Raw genomic sequence first — 19,976 nt, 5'->3', positions numbered from 1 at the left:
CTGAGGCAGATGCACCCACGCTTGGTCGGCCAGTACCAACCCGGCTCTACAGTCGGCTGGGGGTGTTTATTGGAGAAGCAAACAGCAGGGGTGTTAGCTGGCTGCCAGGCTCTGCGTTGGCAGAGGGCGGGTCAGTGCCAGGGGTTCTCAATGGATTCAGACACGCGGGCATGATATGTTTCATTAGCCACATCAAAGTGTGAGGTATGTACGCCCCTGTGGCGCCATCCACGTTCAGGGCCTTGGTGTGCTAAGCCTGCAGGGGGCAGAGCCCAAAATGCAGCTGCCTGGGGGGATGCCTGGGGCCTCCAGGAGTTCAGCTTAGCGAGACTCTCAGCCTCTGTTCCTGCCATTCACTGGGCTGGACGCTTCTTTGGTTTCTTTGGGCCCAGGGGGTTCTTGGAGGCCCAGGGGGTGCTTGGAGGGACCCTGCAGTGCCGGGGATCAAACCAGAGTCCTCTGCAGGCAAGGCACCCTGCTCCTCCCCCCGGCTCTCTCGGGCCGGGCCAGTTTCCAGAGGCCAGGGCTCTGCATCCACTAGGGGTTTCGGGCCGAAGCAGGAATCCCCCCACCCAGCCCCAAGCCCTGTGAGGGACCAGAATCTCAGGCGAAGACCCCCCCCCACACCCCTGCATGGAACCGCCTCCTGGCAACATCAGAGCTATACCCGCTACACTGCCATGGCCTTCAGCGGGCACAGGCACAGAAAAGCTGTAGGACAGCAGGATGGGCCTCAGCTCTGCCACGGCCCCGTGGGGCAAACAGTTTTTGGAAAGAGGGAAGCGAGCACGGAGAAGTGAGAGGAGCAGGACTAGGAGGGTGGGGTGTGCGGGGAGCTGGGAGGATGGGGCCTGAGTTCCTCGGGCTCCCGCAGGGCCCCTGTGCCTGGCCTGGCTCATACTCTGCGCCCCCGAGACACACCAGCAGTGGCAGCCACCCCAGAGTTAGACGGCATAGCGCTGGGGCCACAGCGCAACTGGGAGGGCGTCTGCCTCGCCCGAGGCCGACTTGGGTTCCATCCCCAGCATCCTGTGGGGTCCTTGGCGGGCCCCAGCAGGACCCCCCCAGCCCCTGGTTCTGGTGCTTCCCGAGCCTGGCCGAGACCTCCCTGTGTCAGCTCGTGTAAGCCGCGTCAAACACGCATTTGTTTCTTGGTCCAAATAGTAACACGTGTGCAGGCCCTTTCTCTCATAGAAAAGAATGTGTAAGCCCTTGGAAGAGAAATGACTCACTTGGAGCAGTAGCCCAGCAGTAGGGCATTTGCCTTGCCCGCAGCCAACCCGGCCAAGCCAGGTTCGATTCCTCTGCCCCTCTCGGAGAGCCCGGCAAGCTACCAAGAGTATCTCGCTCAGATGGCAAAGCCTGGCAAGCTACCCATGTCACACTGACATAATCAATATGCCAAACACAGTAACAACAAGTCTCAAAATGGAGACGTTACTGGGCCCGCTCAAGCAAATCGATGAACAACGGGAGGACAGTGACAGACAGTGATCCTCAGAAAGGAAATGAAAAATGCCCGATAAGCACACAAATCACAAAGTCAGTGAGAGATGATGAAATGCAGAACCCACTGCATCCTGGTTCCCTTTATTATTTGTGTGCGTTTGGGGCCACACCCGGCTAGCTCAGAGCTCCCTCCTGGCTCTGCTTGGGATCACTCCGGCATGGCTCGGGAGGACCACAGCGGGTGCCGGGGCTGGAACCCCGGGCCAGCGTGTGCGTGCGCCTTCCTTACTGCCGTCCTGTCTCCAGACCCTCCATTTTCTTCCCTTTTTCTAAAAAGCGTGTATTTATTTAACTTGTCTCCTTGGCCAAGCAAGACAGCGTTCAAGCCAGGACACAAAGCCTCGGAGGTTGAGGAGGGCTGGAGAGCGAAAGGCTCATGTGATTCTGACAGGAGGCAGGCGGCCGTGCAGATAAGGGTGGGGAGAGGCCTGTCTGTGGGTGCCCAGGCCCTCGCGTGTGGGTGCAGGGGACCAGTTGAGACCCGGGACTGGGGGAACCTGCGTTAAGAACCATAACATCCCCCCCACCCACACACACACCCCTGATAGCCCCTCTCAGATGACTTCTTGGAAACATTTGCAGCCACCAAGTGTCAAAGAGCAGATTCTCTGCCTTCCTCCCCCAGGCTGAGTCTGCTTTTTGTTGTTCATTTTCCCCTTCAATTTATTTAAACACTGTGGTTTGTTCCAGGCATTCGCTGTTCCACCCCCAACCCCATCACCACTGTCCCCCTTTTCCCAGCCTCCCCTCCAGCCTGCCCCCGTAGCAGGCCTGCAGTCATTTAAGCGGGTAGGGTGTTTGCCTTGCACGCAGCCAACACGGCCGACCCGAGTTCGATTCCTCCACCCCTCTCGAAGAGCCCGGCAAGGTACCGAGAGTATCTCGCCTGCACGGCAAAGCCTGGCAAGCTACCTGTGACGTATTCAATATGCCAAACACAGTAACAACAAGTCTCACGATGGAGACGTTCCTGGGCCCGCTCGAGCAAATCGATGAACAATGGGAGGACCGTGACTGTGTCCGTGACTGCTTGTTACCACCAAGTGGCTAATGGAATGGTAAAGGTAAAGGTAAAGGCCCTTCTGTTGTTCATCGATTTGCTTGAGCGGGCCCAGTAACGTCTCCATTGGAGATTTTGTTGTTACTGTGTTTGGCATATCGAATACGTCACGGGGAGCTTGCCAGGCTCTGCCGTGCGGGCGAGATACTCTCGGTAGCTTGCTGGGCTCTCCGAGAGGGGTGGAGGAATCGAACTCGGGTCGGCCATGTTGGCTGCGTGCAAGGCAAATGCCCTACCGCTGTGCTATGAAAAAAAAATTTTTTTCCCATAGAAGAAAATATGTGAAAATTGTTGTGTCCTGGGGCCAGAGTGACAGTACAGCGGGTAGGGTGTTTGCCTTGCATACAGCCAACCGGGTTTGATCTCCATCATCCCGTATGGTCCCTCGAGCACCGCCAGGAGTAATTCCTGAGTGCAGAGCCAGGAGTCACCCCTGAGCATCGTTGGGTGTGACCCAAGAAGCCAAAGAAAAAAGAAAGAAAAAGAAAAAATCATGTCTCACCACGGGGACACAAGTCCTTGTCTGAGATGTCCTGAGCTGTGGCTAGTGAAGCCTCTGTGTTGCTATGGCAGTTGAAGTTGGTTCCTTCTGCACTACAGCCCATCCAACCTGTTGTGCTGCTGGCATGTCAGTGTTACAGTCCCAAGATGTCGCCCCAGAAAATACAGAATATTCACCCAGAGGCAGAGGCATCTTTTTAACCAAGTATTCCGTTCTCCAAGCTGAGCCCTTTCCCGTTTGCAGCACTGAGGTGGGTGCTGCTGGAACTGCAGGTGTCCCCAGCCCAGACCAGCCCCCAGACCTGCTCCCCCAGAAGCTTCGCTGCATCCTCCCTGAGCTCTCAGCTCTGGGGCAAGAAACTGCTGGAACAGTGTCTCCTGCAGCTTCGGTTGTGTTGCTCGGATTGAAGCAGAATTACGGACTGCTGAGATCTGTCTCATGGTCTGAAATGGATCCTTGAATTCGGTCAGAGCCCAGAGGACAAATTTGGAAGTGGACGGCCACAAAGATGACCTGGCTGGACGGGTTTCCCGTGGACACTTGTCTCAGATGTAAAAGTCTATCTTTGCCTAAAATTGGCTGCAGCTGTCGGTTAGTGGGAGGCCTGGGTCAGAAACAAGCACGTCGGGGCCAGAGAGATAGGACAGTGGGTAGCACACTTGCCTTGCTCGTAGTCAACCTGGGTTTCATCCCCAGCACCTCATGTGGTCCCCTGAACACTGTCAGAGGGATCCAGGAGTTACCCCTGAGCCCTGCTGGGTGGGCCCCCGTCACCAAAGATAATAGAAACGGAAGCAGCAGTTGGGTCTCAGGTGACCGGATTAAATGAATTAAACTGAACTGAAAGAGACAAATTCATCATCGCAGTCAGCGGGCAAGTGCTGCTTTGGGTAATTGGAGAGCATTGGTCACATCCCTCCAGAGGTGGCGGGGAGCAGAGCCACATCTCAGAGCCAGACGACAGCAAAAGTCTAGACCAGGATGTGCCTCTCGTGTCCCTTAAACTCCTTTCCCTGCCTCTCCCAAGAATACAGGCCTGATCCATGGTAGCTACTCTCTTCAGTGCTCATTAGATTCGACTTCAGAGTAACGTGTTGAAGTCTGAGTTTCAGGAAGTTTGCTTTGACCGTGGGGAATTCGCTGAGACTAAGCCGTCACTCGGGAAACATGAGAAACAGGTACTGGGGCTAGAGACAGCACAGCGGAAAGGCACGTGTCTTGCACGTGGCCCATCCAGGTTCGATCCCCAGCATCCCATATGGTCCCCCGAGCACAGCAATTCCTGATGCAGAGCTGGGGGTATAACCCCTGACCATTGCTGGGTATGGCCCCCAAACAAAAAGTTGCTTTTGGGGGTTTTAGGGCCACAGGGCTGGATTAGAGGGCTGGAGCATGGCCCCCTGAGCATAGCCAGGGTTGTCCCACCCCGCCCCCACCCACACCCAATACCAAACCTCCAGCAGCTGAGATGACCTCTGGGTGTGTCCCCCAAACCAGACACTAAGAAGCACTTTCTCTGCACACGCTCTCAGATCGTTTCTGCAGGCAGGAACACGTGCCTGGCGGGGGTCTTAGTAGTGGCCAGGTCAGGGCTGGGTCCTCTCACGTCCTTCCAGTGAACCCTGTGGTCCAGCTGCCTGCCGATCAGCTCCTGTAACAGCACAGACATGAGCAGAGAGGAAATGCGCCTCCTTCCCGGGCAGTGACGAGACATCTGGCAAGAACCCAGGTCCGGCTCAGCTGCTCTCGTCAGTGCTCATTAGATTCGACATCAGAGTAATGTGTTGAAGTCTGAATTTCAGAGAGTTTGCTTTGATGGTGGGGAACTCGCTGAGACTAAGCCCTCACCGGGAAAATACAAGAAAAATACTGGGGCAAAGATGGCAGAGTCGGGAGGGCACTTGTCCGGCATGCTTCCTTCTCTGCCCCCAGGATCCCCCTGCACCCCCAGAGGGGATGACTTTCGCAGGACTGGAGAGACCCGCGTGTGAAGACCAGCTCTGTCCTAGGATGGTCAGCCCTGGGACGTGCCAGGAGAGGTGTGGGTGGAGCCACAGCTGAGCCTTTGGCCGCATGGACCTGAGCAGCCTCCCGAGTAAACCCTTTTCCCACCTGCAGAGCGTCAGGCTGCAGGAGAAGCCTAGGGTGCCATCCCCCTGAGGGGCTTGGCTGGGTGAGGGTCTTTGGAGCTCAGCCCCAAGCATGCCGTCCAGCCCTTCCTTCTCTCCGTCCGGCTCTGCTGCTGAAGCAGGCAGCCAACAGCAACGCTGCAGACACTGCTACTGGCCGGGACCCCAAGGGAGAAAGGCCCATGGTCACGCCATGCCGGTCGGTGACCAAAGGACAAGGGCGCGTCTGAGAAGAGAATTTCTCCTGATTTTTCTCCACCAAGACACCACCGGATGTGAACATTTTAGAACAGGACTGGAAGCTATTTGATTTTTCTCGTTGATCATGTTGGTCTTGTGGCCTCCTCGACCCCTCCAGCTGCCAGCACAGGACACAGACAGGGTGACTTGTGTCCTTTTGTTCCTTGCCGTTCTAGAGGCAAGGAGCTAGGGCAAGACCAGGGTGCTGGGTCGAGGTTCTGGGTCGAGGATCAAGGCCAGGTGCTGGCGGGCCTGGTAGGGGGTGAGGGTGCTCTCGCCCCAGGTCATCACAAAGTGGAGAGAGGGAGCTCTGGTTCCCCTCTGATTTTGGGGGTGGGTCTGGTGCAGCGATGGTCAGTCACTGGTGCACAGGTGCCACCGTGCTAGCGATGAGGCCGGGACCTCCTGGGTCCATCAGGTCCAGCCCGGCTCATCCCCGAGTCTCCTTCTGGGCCAGCAGCTGGGGCCCGGGACTTGCTGTGCTCCCCTCTGCCCCAGCACCCCCTTCCCCAGAGTGGCCCCCAACTGAGGTCCCAAGGACGTGCGTCTCGGCAGCCAGCAGGCCTGGGCCCATGTCTTCCCCAAAGCCGTCCTTCTTGTGTATGGGTGACTCAGAGTGCTCCCAGAGTGGCCTCACTGCAGTGAGTGTCTGTATGTCCACCTGTTCCATAGGCCCATGGGCCTGGGGCCGCAGAGAGACTTCTCAGGTGGGGGATGGAGGTGAGAGCCACAGCACAACGGTCGGGCGCTTGCCTTGCACACAGCCGACCTGGGTTCCATCCCAGCTTCCCATATGGTTCCCAAAGCCTGCCAGGGATGACCCCTGAGCACAGTCAGGAGTAAGCACACTTGCTGTGGCCCAAAAACAGAAGATGGGAGGGAGGGAAGAAGGGAGGGAGGGAGGCAGGCAGGCAGGCAGGCTGGAAGGAAGGGAGGAAGGTCGAAGGGCTATGCGTTTGGGGGTGAAAGCCCCAGTACGAGCTGGGACACACCTCCCTCCCGCTGCTGCCCCCCCAGGCTCTGTTCCCACCCAAACCCCCATAAGTGACTGCAGGTCACAAGCCCACACCCTTGTCTGAGCTTCCCTAGAGAGGAAACACAAGCCTAGACTGTGTGAGTAACTGATTCGGAGGGGCTTCCTGGGGACACATGTTCTGCATCTGTCATGGGTGGACCCTTGGGGGCCCCTTGGGGAGATCTCAGCCTGGGGGTTGAGGGGGGGCAGTGTGAGGGCTGCCCTAGCGGTGCTGGGGGGGCACTGCTAGGTCATTTCCGCAGTGTTGGGGGAAATGGGGTCTTCAAGCAAGGCGTTCCCTCGCTCCTGCACGCCCTCCCTCCTCATGTGGCTGTTTCCCCTAACCCTGGGGCAGGAGAGAGGATGGCCTGGGGCCAGCACTGGTCAGACTCCAGTAGGGAGCGTCAGGGAAATAACGGGTCGCGAGCTGTGGGGGTCAGGCAGCATCTGCCCAGCCTGGGCGTGTCCCTGCTCAGACCCTCACCTGGGGGTGAAGACCAAGGGCCGGCCCTGGCCCCAGATGCGAGTCCCTTCTCAGTCCCTGCCCTAGGGTGAGGCCCAAGGACCGGGGCCCGGGTACGGCTTCTAGCAGACACTGCTGTGCACTGTTTAGACACCAGGAGGTGAACAAAGCGACGTGAGAAGGAACTTTCTGGGTTAGACCGAGTATCAGTTCCAAGAGGGGAAAGGTCTAGGCGGAGGGGACAGGTGCCTGGTGGAGAGTGGGCTGCTATTGGGGATGTATAGACACGTAATCCATTGGTTTGTTGATTCACCCCAGGATGACACGTTTGCCGCCATCAGAGAAAACACAGGTCTAGGACTGTGAATCATAAACATGGTAGGGATAGGGCCGGCAGGGGGTCCGAGGGTCAAGCAGGGCATTGGAGGCCGGACACCCAGACCAGGGTCCAAGCCTCAGGTCTCCCGAGCACCAGCAGGAAGAGCCCCCAAGTCCTAAACTGGCTGTGGCCTTCAGCAGAAGCAACCCCAGTACCTGCATGAGTATGAGCAGCTGAAGCGCAGTGGGTGGACCTGGCCTCACATGCTGCCCACCCGGACTCAGTCCCCAGCAACCCGCCAGGAGTGACCCCTGAGCGCAGAGCCAGGAATAAGCCCTGAGTGCCATCAGCTGTGGCCCAGGACAGCCTTTTCCCCCAGGGACGCAAATAAACAGCTCTGGGCACAACGCGTGCCCAGGTCAGCAGCGAGGCTGGCGAGGGAGGGCCAGTCTGCACGGGGAGTTCTTTGTGTGTCAAGATCCATCTTGCCTGGATTTAGTGGGAAGGGTGTTTGCCTTGCATGCAGCCGACCTGAGTTTGATCCCTGGCATCCCATATGGTCCCCTGAGCACCACCAGGAGTAATTCCTGAGTGCAGAGCCAGGAGTAACTCCTGTGCATCACCGGGTGTGACCTCTCCTCCCACCAAAAAAAAAAAAAATCTTACATCTTGCTTCCCTGGTGGACCCGGAAACCAGAGCGGAAGCCAGATTGGGCGGGGCGGGGGGCGGGGTGAGGGTGAGACATGGGGATCCTCCGGGGACCTGTCTGGGTGTGGGGGCTGGGTTGTTCAGTGCCTGGGGCCCTGTCTGGGTGTGGGGCTGGGTGGTTCAGTGGCTGGGCCCTGTCTGGGTGTGGGAACTGGGTTCGGTGCTCAGCCCTGTCCCCAGCGCTTCCTCTTTGCCCTGGTGTCGGGCCCCGGGAAGGGGCCTGTCAGAGTGTTTTCGAGTAGGTGGTTATTTTTAGCCCCTCAGCCACCTTTTGTATCTGGCCCTCTTGAGGGGTGTCGGGTGCCGTGGCCAAGTGGCTGTCATCCTGAGGCTGCTCCTCACAGAGTGGGGTGAAGGCAACGCCCTGCCCCCCTCCCCCAACCCCTGTGCGGACTCGATCCTGAACTGTCTCAGTCTGGCTTCAGCTGGGAGCTTTCGTCATGCATTTATTTGACTGTAAGCTGGAGCTTATAAGGACTCGTGTGTGTGTTTGTGTGTGTGTGTGTGTGCGAGTGTGTGTGTCTGTGTGTCTGTGTGTGTGTGCGCGCAGTGTGTGTCTGTGCATGTGTGTGCGTGTGTATGTATGTGTGTGTGCCTCTGTGTGTGGCACTGCCTGGGAACCCCCGAGCAGCCAGGATGTGGTGATTCACCCGACCCCAGAGTGACGCCTGACCCGGCTCCCAGAACCCTCCCAGGGGTCCTGATTCAGTGCAGACAAGTGAGTTGTGGAAGTGTGCGAGCTCTTCGGCTCTTGCCTCAGAGTCGGCAACACCAGTGGCTGTGGGGCCAGGCAGCATGGTGAGCGGGGAACCCACCAGGCAGCTCAGGGGGTGTTGGGTGGGAGGCAGGGAGGGTCTGACCGAGACCCACTCAGGGAGCAAGGGAGTGGGGGCGGCCCTGGACTCTCCTAGCAGTGCTCTAGAGCCGGGCAGTGGGCAGGGGTTGCTTCCCATCATTCACCCCACCTCCCCCCTCTGTGGTGCTGTGCTGGGCTGCCCACGGAGCCGGGGCACTAGGGTCCTCCAAGGCAGTGCACAGGGATCCGTTCCAAGGTCTTGCGCCCGTGCCCCCGCCCCGGGTTCCTGCACCAGGGTCCAAGTCAGCCGAGCCACCCCCCTCTCCCAGGCAGAGCCATGTGAGTGACGTCCACGGATGTCCATGTGGTCCGCCCCAGTGTGGGGCTGCCCCCAGGTTCACACGGAGACACTCCAGGCTCCTGGGGTCAAGTGAGCACTCTCTGGTTCCAGTACGTGCCCCAACGGGTGTGAGACTCACGCTGAGTGTGAGGGTTCACACCCAGGAGGCGCGGGGGGAGGGGTCTGTGGGAAAACACGAAGATGATGACCGCTTTTTCAGAGCTGCTGCCTCCTCCTCCTGGGTGCTCCCCCCCCCCCCCCCCCGCATCCTGTGTCTTAATGGTGGAAGAATTAAGTCGTTCCCATGTTCTGCGTGGCTGCCAGCTGCTGGAGGAACCAAGCCTCCTGCTGCTTTTCCTAACTCAGCATCTGGGGTTTCTGAAGTAACCGAGACGGGCTGCTGATGCCGTGGGTGCTCCCTGCCCGGGGTGACGGCGGGCCTGGGTGTGTGGGCGTGCAGAGGAGGGAGCCTCCCGCTGAGGCCTGTGTGATTAAAGCCGCTCCCAGGCGTATATTTAGAAGTGCTCTGTGTTTGCTTGGCGTTCCCTGTCGGCACATCACCGTCCCGCTGAGCCGATGTTCTTGTGGAAACCGCTGCCCTGACGTGTGCTCCCTCTCCCACCCAGGGCCACTGAGTCCCGGAGTCGCTCCCACTGCTCTGTTCTCAGTCGACCGGGAATCTCTCTGCGCCACTCTGTGGCCTCCTGACACTTAGCGTTTTCCCCAAAGGTCAGATCGCCAAAAGCAGCTGTCCCGACTTCCAGTCAATGTGAGCAGTGAATTATAAAAGAAAACGGAGTTCTTGGCTCCAAGGGGCAGCACAGTGCTCCAAGCACCTTTCTTGCCTCTAGTCATGAGTTCGAATCCCTGGGGCCTGATATGTGCTAGGCATGGTGCCGGCAGCTCTGCTGGCTGGGGTCCCCAGGTACGAGCGATTTCAGATGTGACATCCTCCCAGGAGAGCCCTGAAGCTTCTGGCTGCCACACGCTGGCTGGTCCTGCCGTGGTGCCAGGGCTTACAGATCAATTGCAGTGGGGCTTGGGGCAGACGTGTGACCTCAAGCATGCACGGCTGGCCCCCGGCCATGCAGCCCCAGTCTCATGATTTCCTCCGCTGTAAGGCTGAGTGTCTGTCCTTGCATCTGCTGCCCCCAGCTGGCCGCTGCCCCAGTCCCCTGTGGGGTGTTCATACTGACTCGATTTTGGCGGCCGTGAGCTGAGGCTGGCAGATGCCCCTTGTCAGCCTTTCCCCACACCGGGCCCCTAACTGGAAGGGGGTCCTCGTTTCCACTGTAGAGGCAGAATCCGCTTACACCTCAGCAGCATCAAGCCCTGTACCCTCTCTCCATCCCTGTCACTGAGGTGGGCAGCAATGCTGGACCACCTGGACATCTGCGGCCCTGTGTGGTGTCTGCAGCCCAGTGTGGCCTCTACGGCCCGGTGTGGCGGGGGCCATGAGCGTGGGTTTCTCCCGGGTGCCAGTGCTGTTTCTCAGTCGCTCCTTTTGCTGCAAAGAAACTCTGATTCAATGAGTCCTGTTGGCTGGTCTGGACTTGGCGTGCCCTGCAGCCAGTGTGGGACCCTCCAAGTCCATTCCCACTATCACAGTCTTGGGCCACAGATCTTGAGCTTCCTGTCAGGTCAATTCCGGAGTCTTGTCAGCAAATGGAGTTGTTGTGTGTGATGTCAGGGTCGGTTGGTTGGCTTTGGTTTGGGGGCCACACCCAGTGATGCTCGGGGCTTACTCCTGGCTCGGCACTCAGGAATCACCCCTGGTGGTTGTCGGGGACCATATGGGCTTCTGGGGACTATCCAGGCCCATGCCCTCCCGCTGGCCCACGTGTGTGCTGTTAGCGGTCACGACTCATGTTCTCACCTGTCCGAGTCCAGTTTGCCCAGTAGTGTCTCTCCATCACGTGGTTGTGGCTTCTTGGTCACCAAGGTTTCTGTACACATGTGGTTTTATTTCCATGCGTCTGTTTTAGCTCCAGCTAAGAATTTTGTTTAATTTTGTTTAATTAATTGGTGGGATGGGGGGTTGGGTCACCCCCACAGGTGCTCAGGGCTGACTCCTGGCTCTGTGCTCAGGCATCACTCCTGGCAGGGCTCAGGGGACCATGTGGGGTGCCAAGGATTGAACCAGGGTCAGCTATGTGCTGGGTCAGTGCCCTCTGCGGCCTGTAATGAAGCAGCTGTGTGGTCACTGTCGTTCTATCACACAGTCTGCTGGCCAGTCTCAGGGGCCTCCCCGTCCCTCTCTGCATGGCTTTAGGGCATTTGGGCTTTCACAGTTCCATGTGGATTTGGGGAGTATGGGTGCTACGCCCTGGAACGCCCCGTCAGTATTCTGAGAGGGAAGCTGTCGAATCCGCACATAGCCCTCGGCCAGTCACCTTCAGATGCCCGCTCTCCACCACCTGCCAGGACGGACCATCTTTCCCTCAGCCCCTCTCCAAGCCCCACCATCATGTGGCGAGCACTGGGGCCGAACACTGGGGCCCATCGGGGCCACCACTGGGCGTCGGACTCCAGACCCCCACACAAGGCAGGCTTCATGGGTGTGGCCCTCCCCCTCCCCGTCTGTGTACGCTGACCCTCATGATCCTGGAGGATGTGTCCGAGGGGTCCACAGCAGCTGGATAGCCCCAAAGTCCTCAGCAGTACTTTGGGGGTGACCAGTGGTCGCGCTGAGGTGGTGTCCAGAGCGCAGCAGGCCCCAGGCGCAGGCAGGCAGGAAATGGGCCAGGCAGAGCCAGTAGAATCAGACTCTGTAAGTGCCAAAGCCTCTGAAGAACACACACCCCAAAGCCATCGGCAAAAGTGGGTTCATGGCAACAGCTTGGGGCTCATTGCCTCTGGGGGTGCTAGGGAGGAAGGTCAGACTCACGCCCTGTCCACAGAAAAGGGGAGACGGACAGACGGAAAAGTATTAGGACGGAAATGTTTAATGTTGGACTTTTATGCATACAGAGTCATAGATAGTTCCTGTCTGGTTTTGTTTTTGGGTCACACTGGCAGTTCTCAGGGGTCACTCCCGGCTGGACTTGGGGGAACCATCAGGGCACCAGGCACTGACTCCAAGTTGGCTGTGTGCCGGTGAGCCTCGTGCCCACTGCACTGTCTCCAGGGCCCCAGGATCGCTCATGTCATCAGCCTTTTGGGGTCACCCCAGAGGTGCTACAGGGGGTTTGCAGGGGGGGGCACCCATAGCCCCTCCTTGCAGTGCGTGTGGGCCTTGTTCAGAGCCCCTGTTGCAGGCAGGTTTCTGGCGGGTCCTTCTCGTTTCAGCCCGAGTCGCAGCCTGTCACCCAGGGCAGGCTGGGAGTGTCGCGACTGCGTGCAGAGCCCCTCTATCTATTTTCAGCACAGTCGCCCGTTCTCGGAGTGGTTCTATTTTCAGAGCCAGAATTCCAGCAGTCAGCATGGAGGGAGGCAGCTGAGGGTCTGTCGTGTCTCTTCCCCTGTGCTGTGGGGGTTGGAAGGGGCTGCAGTGACCCGGGTGGGGCTCATTCCAGTGGGTGCCAATGTGCGGGGGTCCTCGGGACGTTTCCCAGCCACAAACATGTCTCCAAGTGCTGGTGCCTTATGTTCAAAGCACGCTGACACCAAGACGAGAAGGCGGATAGTTTCTGGACACTTTGCTGGACAGGAACGGGCCGTGTGTCATTGCAAGGTCGTAAAAGGAGAAAGGCACCACGCAGCTTCCTCACGCCTCTGTTGGGCCGGGGAACCCCAGCATGGACAGGAGCTCGGCGCCGTCAGTGCATCAGGAAGGGGCTAAACAGTGGCCCAGGCACCATGTGGCCTCCTGAGGCCGGCTGGACATGGTCCTGCAGCAGCAGATGGGGCAGTAGGGTTCCAGGTGAGCCCTGAGCCCTCCCCCCACTCCCATGCCAGGTCCCCTGACACCATGAACACGTTGATACAAATGCGCACCACCAGTGGCTCACATGGGGACGTGGTTTGGTGAACAAACTGCTGCTCACCCCACTCAGCTCTGCACAGCTCCGGGGTGGACCCCGCAGGCGACGGGAGGGTGACCCAACCCAGTAGCCCCAGACAGCCACGATTCCTCTGGTGTCCCACATGGCGTGGCCCGGGACCTGGTCTGCATCCCAGTGACCCCAGGGACTGAGAAACACCCAGAGCATGGTGTGTGTTGCATGTATGTAGCCACATGTGGCCGTGGTCTGGGCCGGGCAGACCCATCCTGGCTCAGAGGCGAGTGTGGAGAGGTGGCCCGGGCAGGTCTGTGGGGCCCAGACTGGGACTCAGGCGTAGACTCGGAGATGATGCTTGTGTCTGACCCTCACCTGCACCGGGAGGGGGTCCCACTCCCCACAGCCCTCCCAGGCCCAGTCCTTTCGCAGGCTCAGTGCAGCTCTGCATTTCTGGGTGCGCCCTGGGTGCCCCAGGCTTGACCGGCCAGGACGCTCTCTTCAGTGACCCACTCTGTCCTAAGGGAAATGACATTTCTCACAGGTCCTGTGTGTGAAGCCGTGTGCCAGGCCGTGGGCCCCCCGCCCCCACCTCTCCAGCACAGCGGCGCCCCCCGATGGTGAGTCAGCACTGTGGGATTCTGGGTGGACAGGCTTCCTGCCTCACAGCCCCCCCGGGTCACTCCCTGCCCGCCTCTCATCCACCCCGGCCTCAGTGGCAGGAACAGAACTTTCAGCCCAGGGAGGGGGAGCAGACAGTGTTAGCCTGAGTCACACAGCGGGCCTGCCAGCTCAGGCCGCAGGGGCCAGGTGGAGAGGGCAGGCGACCGGGGCACTTCCTTGTGAATAGCGTTTTCACAGAGAAAAACACTCAGCGTAGTGCGTGTCCTGGCAGAAGTCACCGTGGACTACAGACACGGCCTCCCTGTGGTCACGCTCACACTGCCATCCAGGAGGGAGCGCTGCCGCTTCGTTGTCAAGCCCCTGCTGACCACAGTGGACTCCTTCCTCCGGGACATCCACAGCGAGGACAGAGGGATCCGTGATGCCGCAGTCTTCACCGCAGGTGCAGGCGACTCCTCGGTTTCCCCCACCCGGCTCTGGGTCTCCGGGTCTCCCAAGCTCCCCACTCCCCCTCTAGGATGATCTGTTGGCTGGAAAACGGGCCACATGTGTTTCTTATTCATTTAATGTCTGGAGGCCACACCTGGGGCCCTTGGGGTGCTGTGCAGTCTGTGTGTGTGGGGGGGGGGGGCGAGCCTGGACTCCTGCATGCGAAGCTTCTCTTTAGCCCCCTGAGTCCTCTCAGAGCTGACTCCCAACTCTAAGCTCAGGGCTGACTCCCGGCTTGGTGCTCAGGGCTGACTCCCAGCTCTGTGCTCAGGGATCACTTCCAGCTCTGTACTCAGGGATCACTCTCAGCTCTGTGCTCAGAGATCACTCCCGGCTATGTGCTCAGGGCTCACTCCTGGCTTTGTGCTCATGGATCACTCCTGGCAGTGCTTGGAGGACCATGCAGGATGCCGGGCATAAACCCAGGTCAGCTGTGTGCAAGGCCAATGCCTTCCCCTCTGTACTATCGCTCTGGCCCCCTGGAATACATTTTAATGGAAATTTCAGTCACTGATTTCATACCCTTAGCTGGAAAGAGTTTTCTCTAAGGGGGGGAAAAGTTGAGGTCAGGGAGGGTTTGGGCCTGGCAGTGCTCGGGGCTGTTCCTGGCTGTGTTCGTAGGCAGAACCAGGAATCAAACCAGGAATCAAACAAGGCAAACACCTTGTCCGCTGCACCATTTCTCCTGGCCCTGGAAAGACACTTTCTTGAGGTTAGATCAGTACTTGGCCAAGCACCCAGGGAGCACTGAACGCCACAGCCGAGCCCCCTCAGAGGCCCTATGGCCGGTCTGTCCTGAGCCAAGGGTGCTCAGCACATGAAGCCACTCAGCTGGGGGTCTGCGGGGGCTGCGGCTGATCTGCAGAGAGGCTCCGGGGGCGGGATTCACATTTAATTCGGGCTCCAAAACAGTGTTCCGTGGCTGTCACAGCTTTGCCCTGTGTGTGGGTTGGGCGGTTCCGTGTTCGTGGGAGGCTGATCTTCTCTGCACTGCTGAGAGGGACCCAAACAGCAGATTCTAGGAACAGACCCAGGGGCCATTGCCTCACCGCTTCCTCCAGGAGCCGGAGACAGACGGGGCCCACGTCTCCTCCCGTCCCAGCCTGACCCATCCTGATCCCGCCATGGGCAAATGCTGCCTGCCAGGGTGGCTTACAGCCCTGCCGAGTTTTGCTTTCTTTCTTTTTTGGGGGCCACCCCTAGCGGTGCTCGGGACTACTCCTCAACCAGTGCTCAGGAGGCACATGTGGGGCTGGGGAGCAAACCCACAAGCCGAGTTGCAAACCAGCCCCCTGAGCCCCCGAGGACCAGAGCCAGGCTCAGGGGCCAGAGACTGCACGCTTGGCCTGTGGGCCTCTGGGGAAGTGCTCGGAGTTAGTCTCCTACTCTGTTCTGCGATGTTCCCAGGCACTCGAGATTTCTGTGGGGAATCCTGCACCCTCCCACCCCCCCCCCCCACAGGATGTGCTACTGGGGCTGAGCTCTGTCCAGCCCCTGGGTTCTGGCTTCTCTCCATCCGGGTCGGGCTGAGCTGGAAGCAAAGGGAGTGAGAGAGAAGGATGCCAGCAGGGAGCGGGCAAGCCCGGAAGAGGAGACAAGTGTGTATACAGACATGCGTGTGCAAACATGCTACATGCATGCAAACACGTGCACACATACATGCGTGCAAACACGCTCATACATGTACACACGCGCAAATATGTTCATACATGCTCACATGCATGCAAACACAGTCATACACACTCAGTGTGCATGCAAACACACACATACAGGCAAACATACACACACGTGCGAGTGCAAACATGCTCGTATATGCATATATTCACGCATATGCATGTGGAGATGCACGCTCACATGTTTGCCCCTCCCTCATGCTCACATGCTTGCAGAGTCATGCACCCTCACCTCCTCTCACATGTACGCACATGAGCACACGCACAGCTGCCCCCACTGCTGGTCTGCGGGAGGGCAGCAGCCCCCAATCCAGCCTTCCCCCCACAAAGGGGAGCAGAGATGCCCAGCTCGGCGGGCAAGGACCGGGCTGAGGACAGGAGCCCCCCCCGCCCGCTGGCCTTCCCCAACTGACCTGAGGTCCACCGGCAATGGCCACACTTTGTCCAGGCCCCTTCCATGCCCTCAACAGAGGTGGCGGCTCAGGAAGAGGCCAGCCCCGGGACCCTGAGGACCATGGCCTGTGGGGGACCCAGGTTGCAGCAGGAGCCTGGGTGCCGAGGTGACCTTATGAGGCTGCGCTTCTCTTCCAGACGGCCGTGCTGTCCCCGCGTCCACCTCCATGGGGACTCTGCTCGTCAGCGGCTTCCGGCTCGTCATCGACCAGACACCCTACTATGTGCGCTGCCCCAGGGAAGGTAGGATGCAGCCACAGTCACTGTTCAGCCCATTGCGCAGGGACACACTCAGGAACACTCGGCCATCGGAGTGTGCGAAACCCTCTGTGGGACTCAGGCACCTCTTTTCCTGTCCCCCTGAGCTGCTCTCCCAGGTCTGAGCAGTTCCCTGAGGTGTCCCTGAGCTACTCTCCAGGTCGGACCAGTTCCCTGATGTGAGATGTGCCTCTGTGCACAGACGCTGGTATAAAGGGCCTGGGGGACCCAGGGAAAAGGATTTTTATCATAAACCAAAGCCCCAGGCGGCCTGGGAGAGTGACCATCAGCATTTCTGGCTGGCCATGGATGGGCTGGAGGGACCAGCTGCCTCCTGCTGGCAGAACAGTGCCGGCTTTATCGCCACAGACCTGGAAATGACCAGGCAGTTTTCTGCATTTGAAAAATCAAGGACCAGAAAGATAAAGATAAGATAAAGGCCCTCCCGTTGATCGTCGATTTGCTCGAGCGGGCCCAGTAACGTCGCCATTGGAGACTTTGTTGTTACTGTGTCTGGCATATCGAATACTCTCGGTAGCTTGCCGGACTCTCTGAGAGGGGCGGAGGAATCGAACTCGGGTCGGCCATGTTGGCTGCATGTAAGGCGAACGCCCTACCCGCTGTGCTGACCAGAAAATAAAATATAAAAGTTAGGCTGAAGCGGTAGTACAGTGGGGAGGGCGCCTGCCTTCCACATCCTGGCCCAAGTTCGATCCTGGCACCCATTGGTCCCCCGGGGCATTGCCAGCGGTAACCCCCAAGCATCACCTCATGTGGACCAAAACCAGAAGAAAGATGGAGGCAGTCCTGGCCAGTCGCTGAGTTTTCAGCAGGAGTGAGCACTCAGTCGGGCAAGTGCTCCTCCTTACCTGTGAGAAGACTGAGAAGTGAGAGTCTTCTTATCAATAAGTGTGAGGCTCCCAGATTTACTTGGTCTGCCCCCCATCTTTTAAATCAAATACGTGGCCCCCACCCAGAAATTTGTCCTAAATGAAAAAATAAAGGTTTCCCCAGTTGCACCCGAGATCACTGCTGTCCCCGGTCAGTCGGCTTCACCGACCTAGGAAACTGCTTCAGCTTGTGGTGTGGTCACGGAGCTTTCCAGGCAGTACCTTGCAGTGGCCCGTGACTCTTCTGATGGTTGTTGAATTCACAGTGAATGCTCTGTCACATTTCACATCAGTGCTCTAGACTGTTTCTGCAATGACTCCTGCCATTGTCTGCCATTGACCCTGGGTGACCTTGACCTTCAGAAGGAGTAATGGGTTCCCCCCACCTCACTTCTGGGCAAGATGGTGGAGAATTCTTATTATTACCATCGTAGAAGGTCGACAGCGACCTGCCAGAGACTCCGTGTGGTTCTGGGCTCTCTGAGGTCATTCATTGTGGAATTAGGGTTGGCTTTTGTTTGGAGACCACACCCAGTGGTGCTCAGGAGTGACTCCTGGCCATGCTAGGTGACCCTCTGGGGCGCTGGGAATCTAACTGGGGCCAAGTGCCTCACCTCTTCTTTCTTGCTCCAGCCCTGGTTTCTGTTGTGAAGAAGTAGATCCTGCGGGGCTGGAGAACTAGGTAAGGGTTAAGGGACTGAGCCCCCAGCATCACCTGGTCCCCGAGCATCACAGCCATGACTCAGGGCCCCCGGACAGACACGTCTGGCCCTTGCAGTCTGGCTGACCGAGAATAACTGGTGGAGACCCAGGTCCCTGAGAATCAGACAAGGGGCTAATTGCCATGAGATGTGTCTGTGGGATGCCAGGGCTGCTCCTGGCACAGTGCTCAGGGGACCACGCAGAGCCAGGGCTTGAGCTTGGGCTTCCTGCTTGCCCAGCTTGGGCTCCAGCCTTTGTGCTCTCTCCCAGCCCAACTCTAGCAATCTCATAGATATTTTTTTTCCAAAGAAACAGCTCTCAGTTTTGTTTTCTTCATTGATTTGGCTGACCTTAGTTTCTTGGTACACTGATATTTATTCTTCAGCCTGCCTTGGATTCAATTTGCCATTGTTCTAAATTTCCTAAGGTAGAAATGGACTTATTTTCCGTGTTTCTGTCATATCTATCCAATCCTCCAAACATCCCCCAGAGCACTACTTTAGAGTTGTATCTCACGAATTTGGGTAAGTGGTGTTTTCATATTCCTTTAGTTCAGAGTGCTGATTTTATCGCTGGAAACTTGATCTTTGTTTTGGGGGCCACACCCGGCCGGGGTTTGCTCTCAGCAGATTCAGGCATCCTTTGTGAGATGCCCGGGATTGAACCCGGGTCGGCTGCATACAAGGCAAATGCCCTACCTGCTGTGCTGTCGTTTCGGCTGTGGGAGACCCATCTCTGAGGGGGAATGTGTCCTGTTTTGGGGGGCTCAGTGTCACTGTGGACTGAGTGAGCAGAGAGAGAGGTCTGGCGGGAAGGCAGATGCTAGCAGGAGATGGGCCTCAGGAAGCCGTGAGTTAGGGGTCCGACCGCCTGTATTTGAACCCCATTTCCTTCCCTGAAGTCAGCAGATTTAGTTTTCCACATCCAGGGCATAGGAGAAATGCAGAGCCCCGCTGGGCACACGTTAAAGGAACAAACAGCTCCCGAACCAGAGAGCATGTCCTCTTTCATCAGCCCGTTAACATGGATGGTGACATTGGCCACTGGCTGTGCCTCAGGAACGCGGGGCCCCCCTTTCTGCGTGAGTCCCCGGGGCTGGTCCTGGTGCTCCTTCATCACTGCACAGTGGCTTTGCCTCCGGCCTGGCCGCAGGGCACTGACAGCTGAAGGACAGGTGCCCCAAGGTGACTCCAGTATCCCTCCCCCAAAATGCTGACCTCAATGTCCCCCAAGAAGCGTCCCTGGCCCCCAGTGCAGGCGGCCTGTCTCTCTCTCGGCAGGCGGGGGCGGCCCGCAGGGTGCAGAGCTGGACCACCTCAAATCCATGGTGCACCGGCTTTACACGGCCCTGCACCTGGACGAGCTGCAGAAGAGGAGAGAGCGCCACCTGGTGGAGAGGATCGGCCACCTCACGCGGCAGCTGCAGCCCCTGGAGCAGGTGAGGGGGTCTCTCCCCATTCATGCCCAGGACCAGGGTTTGTGCCGGGGCTTGCCGCACGCCCCTCTCTTTACCGCATGATGCTCAGAGGCTCGGGGCAGGCAGGACACGAGCTGCGGGAGTGTGGAACCACATTTCAGCCCACCCCTTTTTAGAGGCTGTTACTTGGTTCTTTCCAAACTGAATTTCTGGGGCTGGAGCGATAGCACAGTGGAGAGGTCGTTTGCCTGGCACGCGGCCGACCCGGGTTCGATCCCCAGTATCCCATAGGGTCCCCCAAGTACCACCAGGAGTAACCCCTGAGTGCAGAGCCAGGAGGAACCCTTGGAAAAAAAACCGAGTTTCCCTGTGATCCTCTGCCCCTCGTGCTGCATCTTCACAGATTGTCTGGATCCGTGTGTGTGTATGTGTGTGTACGCGTGTGTGTGT

General features: G+C 58.4%; 1 protein-coding gene across 1 annotated transcript in view; it reads left to right on the top strand.

The window, feature by feature from the left end:
• MCUB (mitochondrial calcium uniporter dominant negative subunit beta) overlaps positions 1–19,976 on the top strand; it is a 34,545-nt gene that overhangs the window by 11,662 nt on the left and 2,907 nt on the right. Inside the window, exons 2-5 of the mRNA XM_056116821.1 lie at positions 13,565–13,640; positions 13,916–14,086; positions 16,398–16,502; positions 19,390–19,547. Of these exons, the coding sequence (XP_055972796.1) occupies positions 13,565–13,640; positions 13,916–14,086; positions 16,398–16,502; positions 19,390–19,547 (510 nt within the window). The remainder of the gene's footprint in view (positions 1–13,564; positions 13,641–13,915; positions 14,087–16,397; positions 16,503–19,389; positions 19,548–19,976) is intronic.

Source organism: Sorex fumeus, unplaced genomic scaffold, assembly GCF_029834395.1.
Source record: "Sorex fumeus unplaced genomic scaffold, SorFum_2.1 ptg000033l, whole genome shotgun sequence".
NCBI lineage: Eukaryota > Metazoa > Chordata > Mammalia > Eulipotyphla > Soricidae > Sorex > Sorex fumeus.
This window is presented reverse-complemented; position numbering and strand designations above follow the sequence as displayed.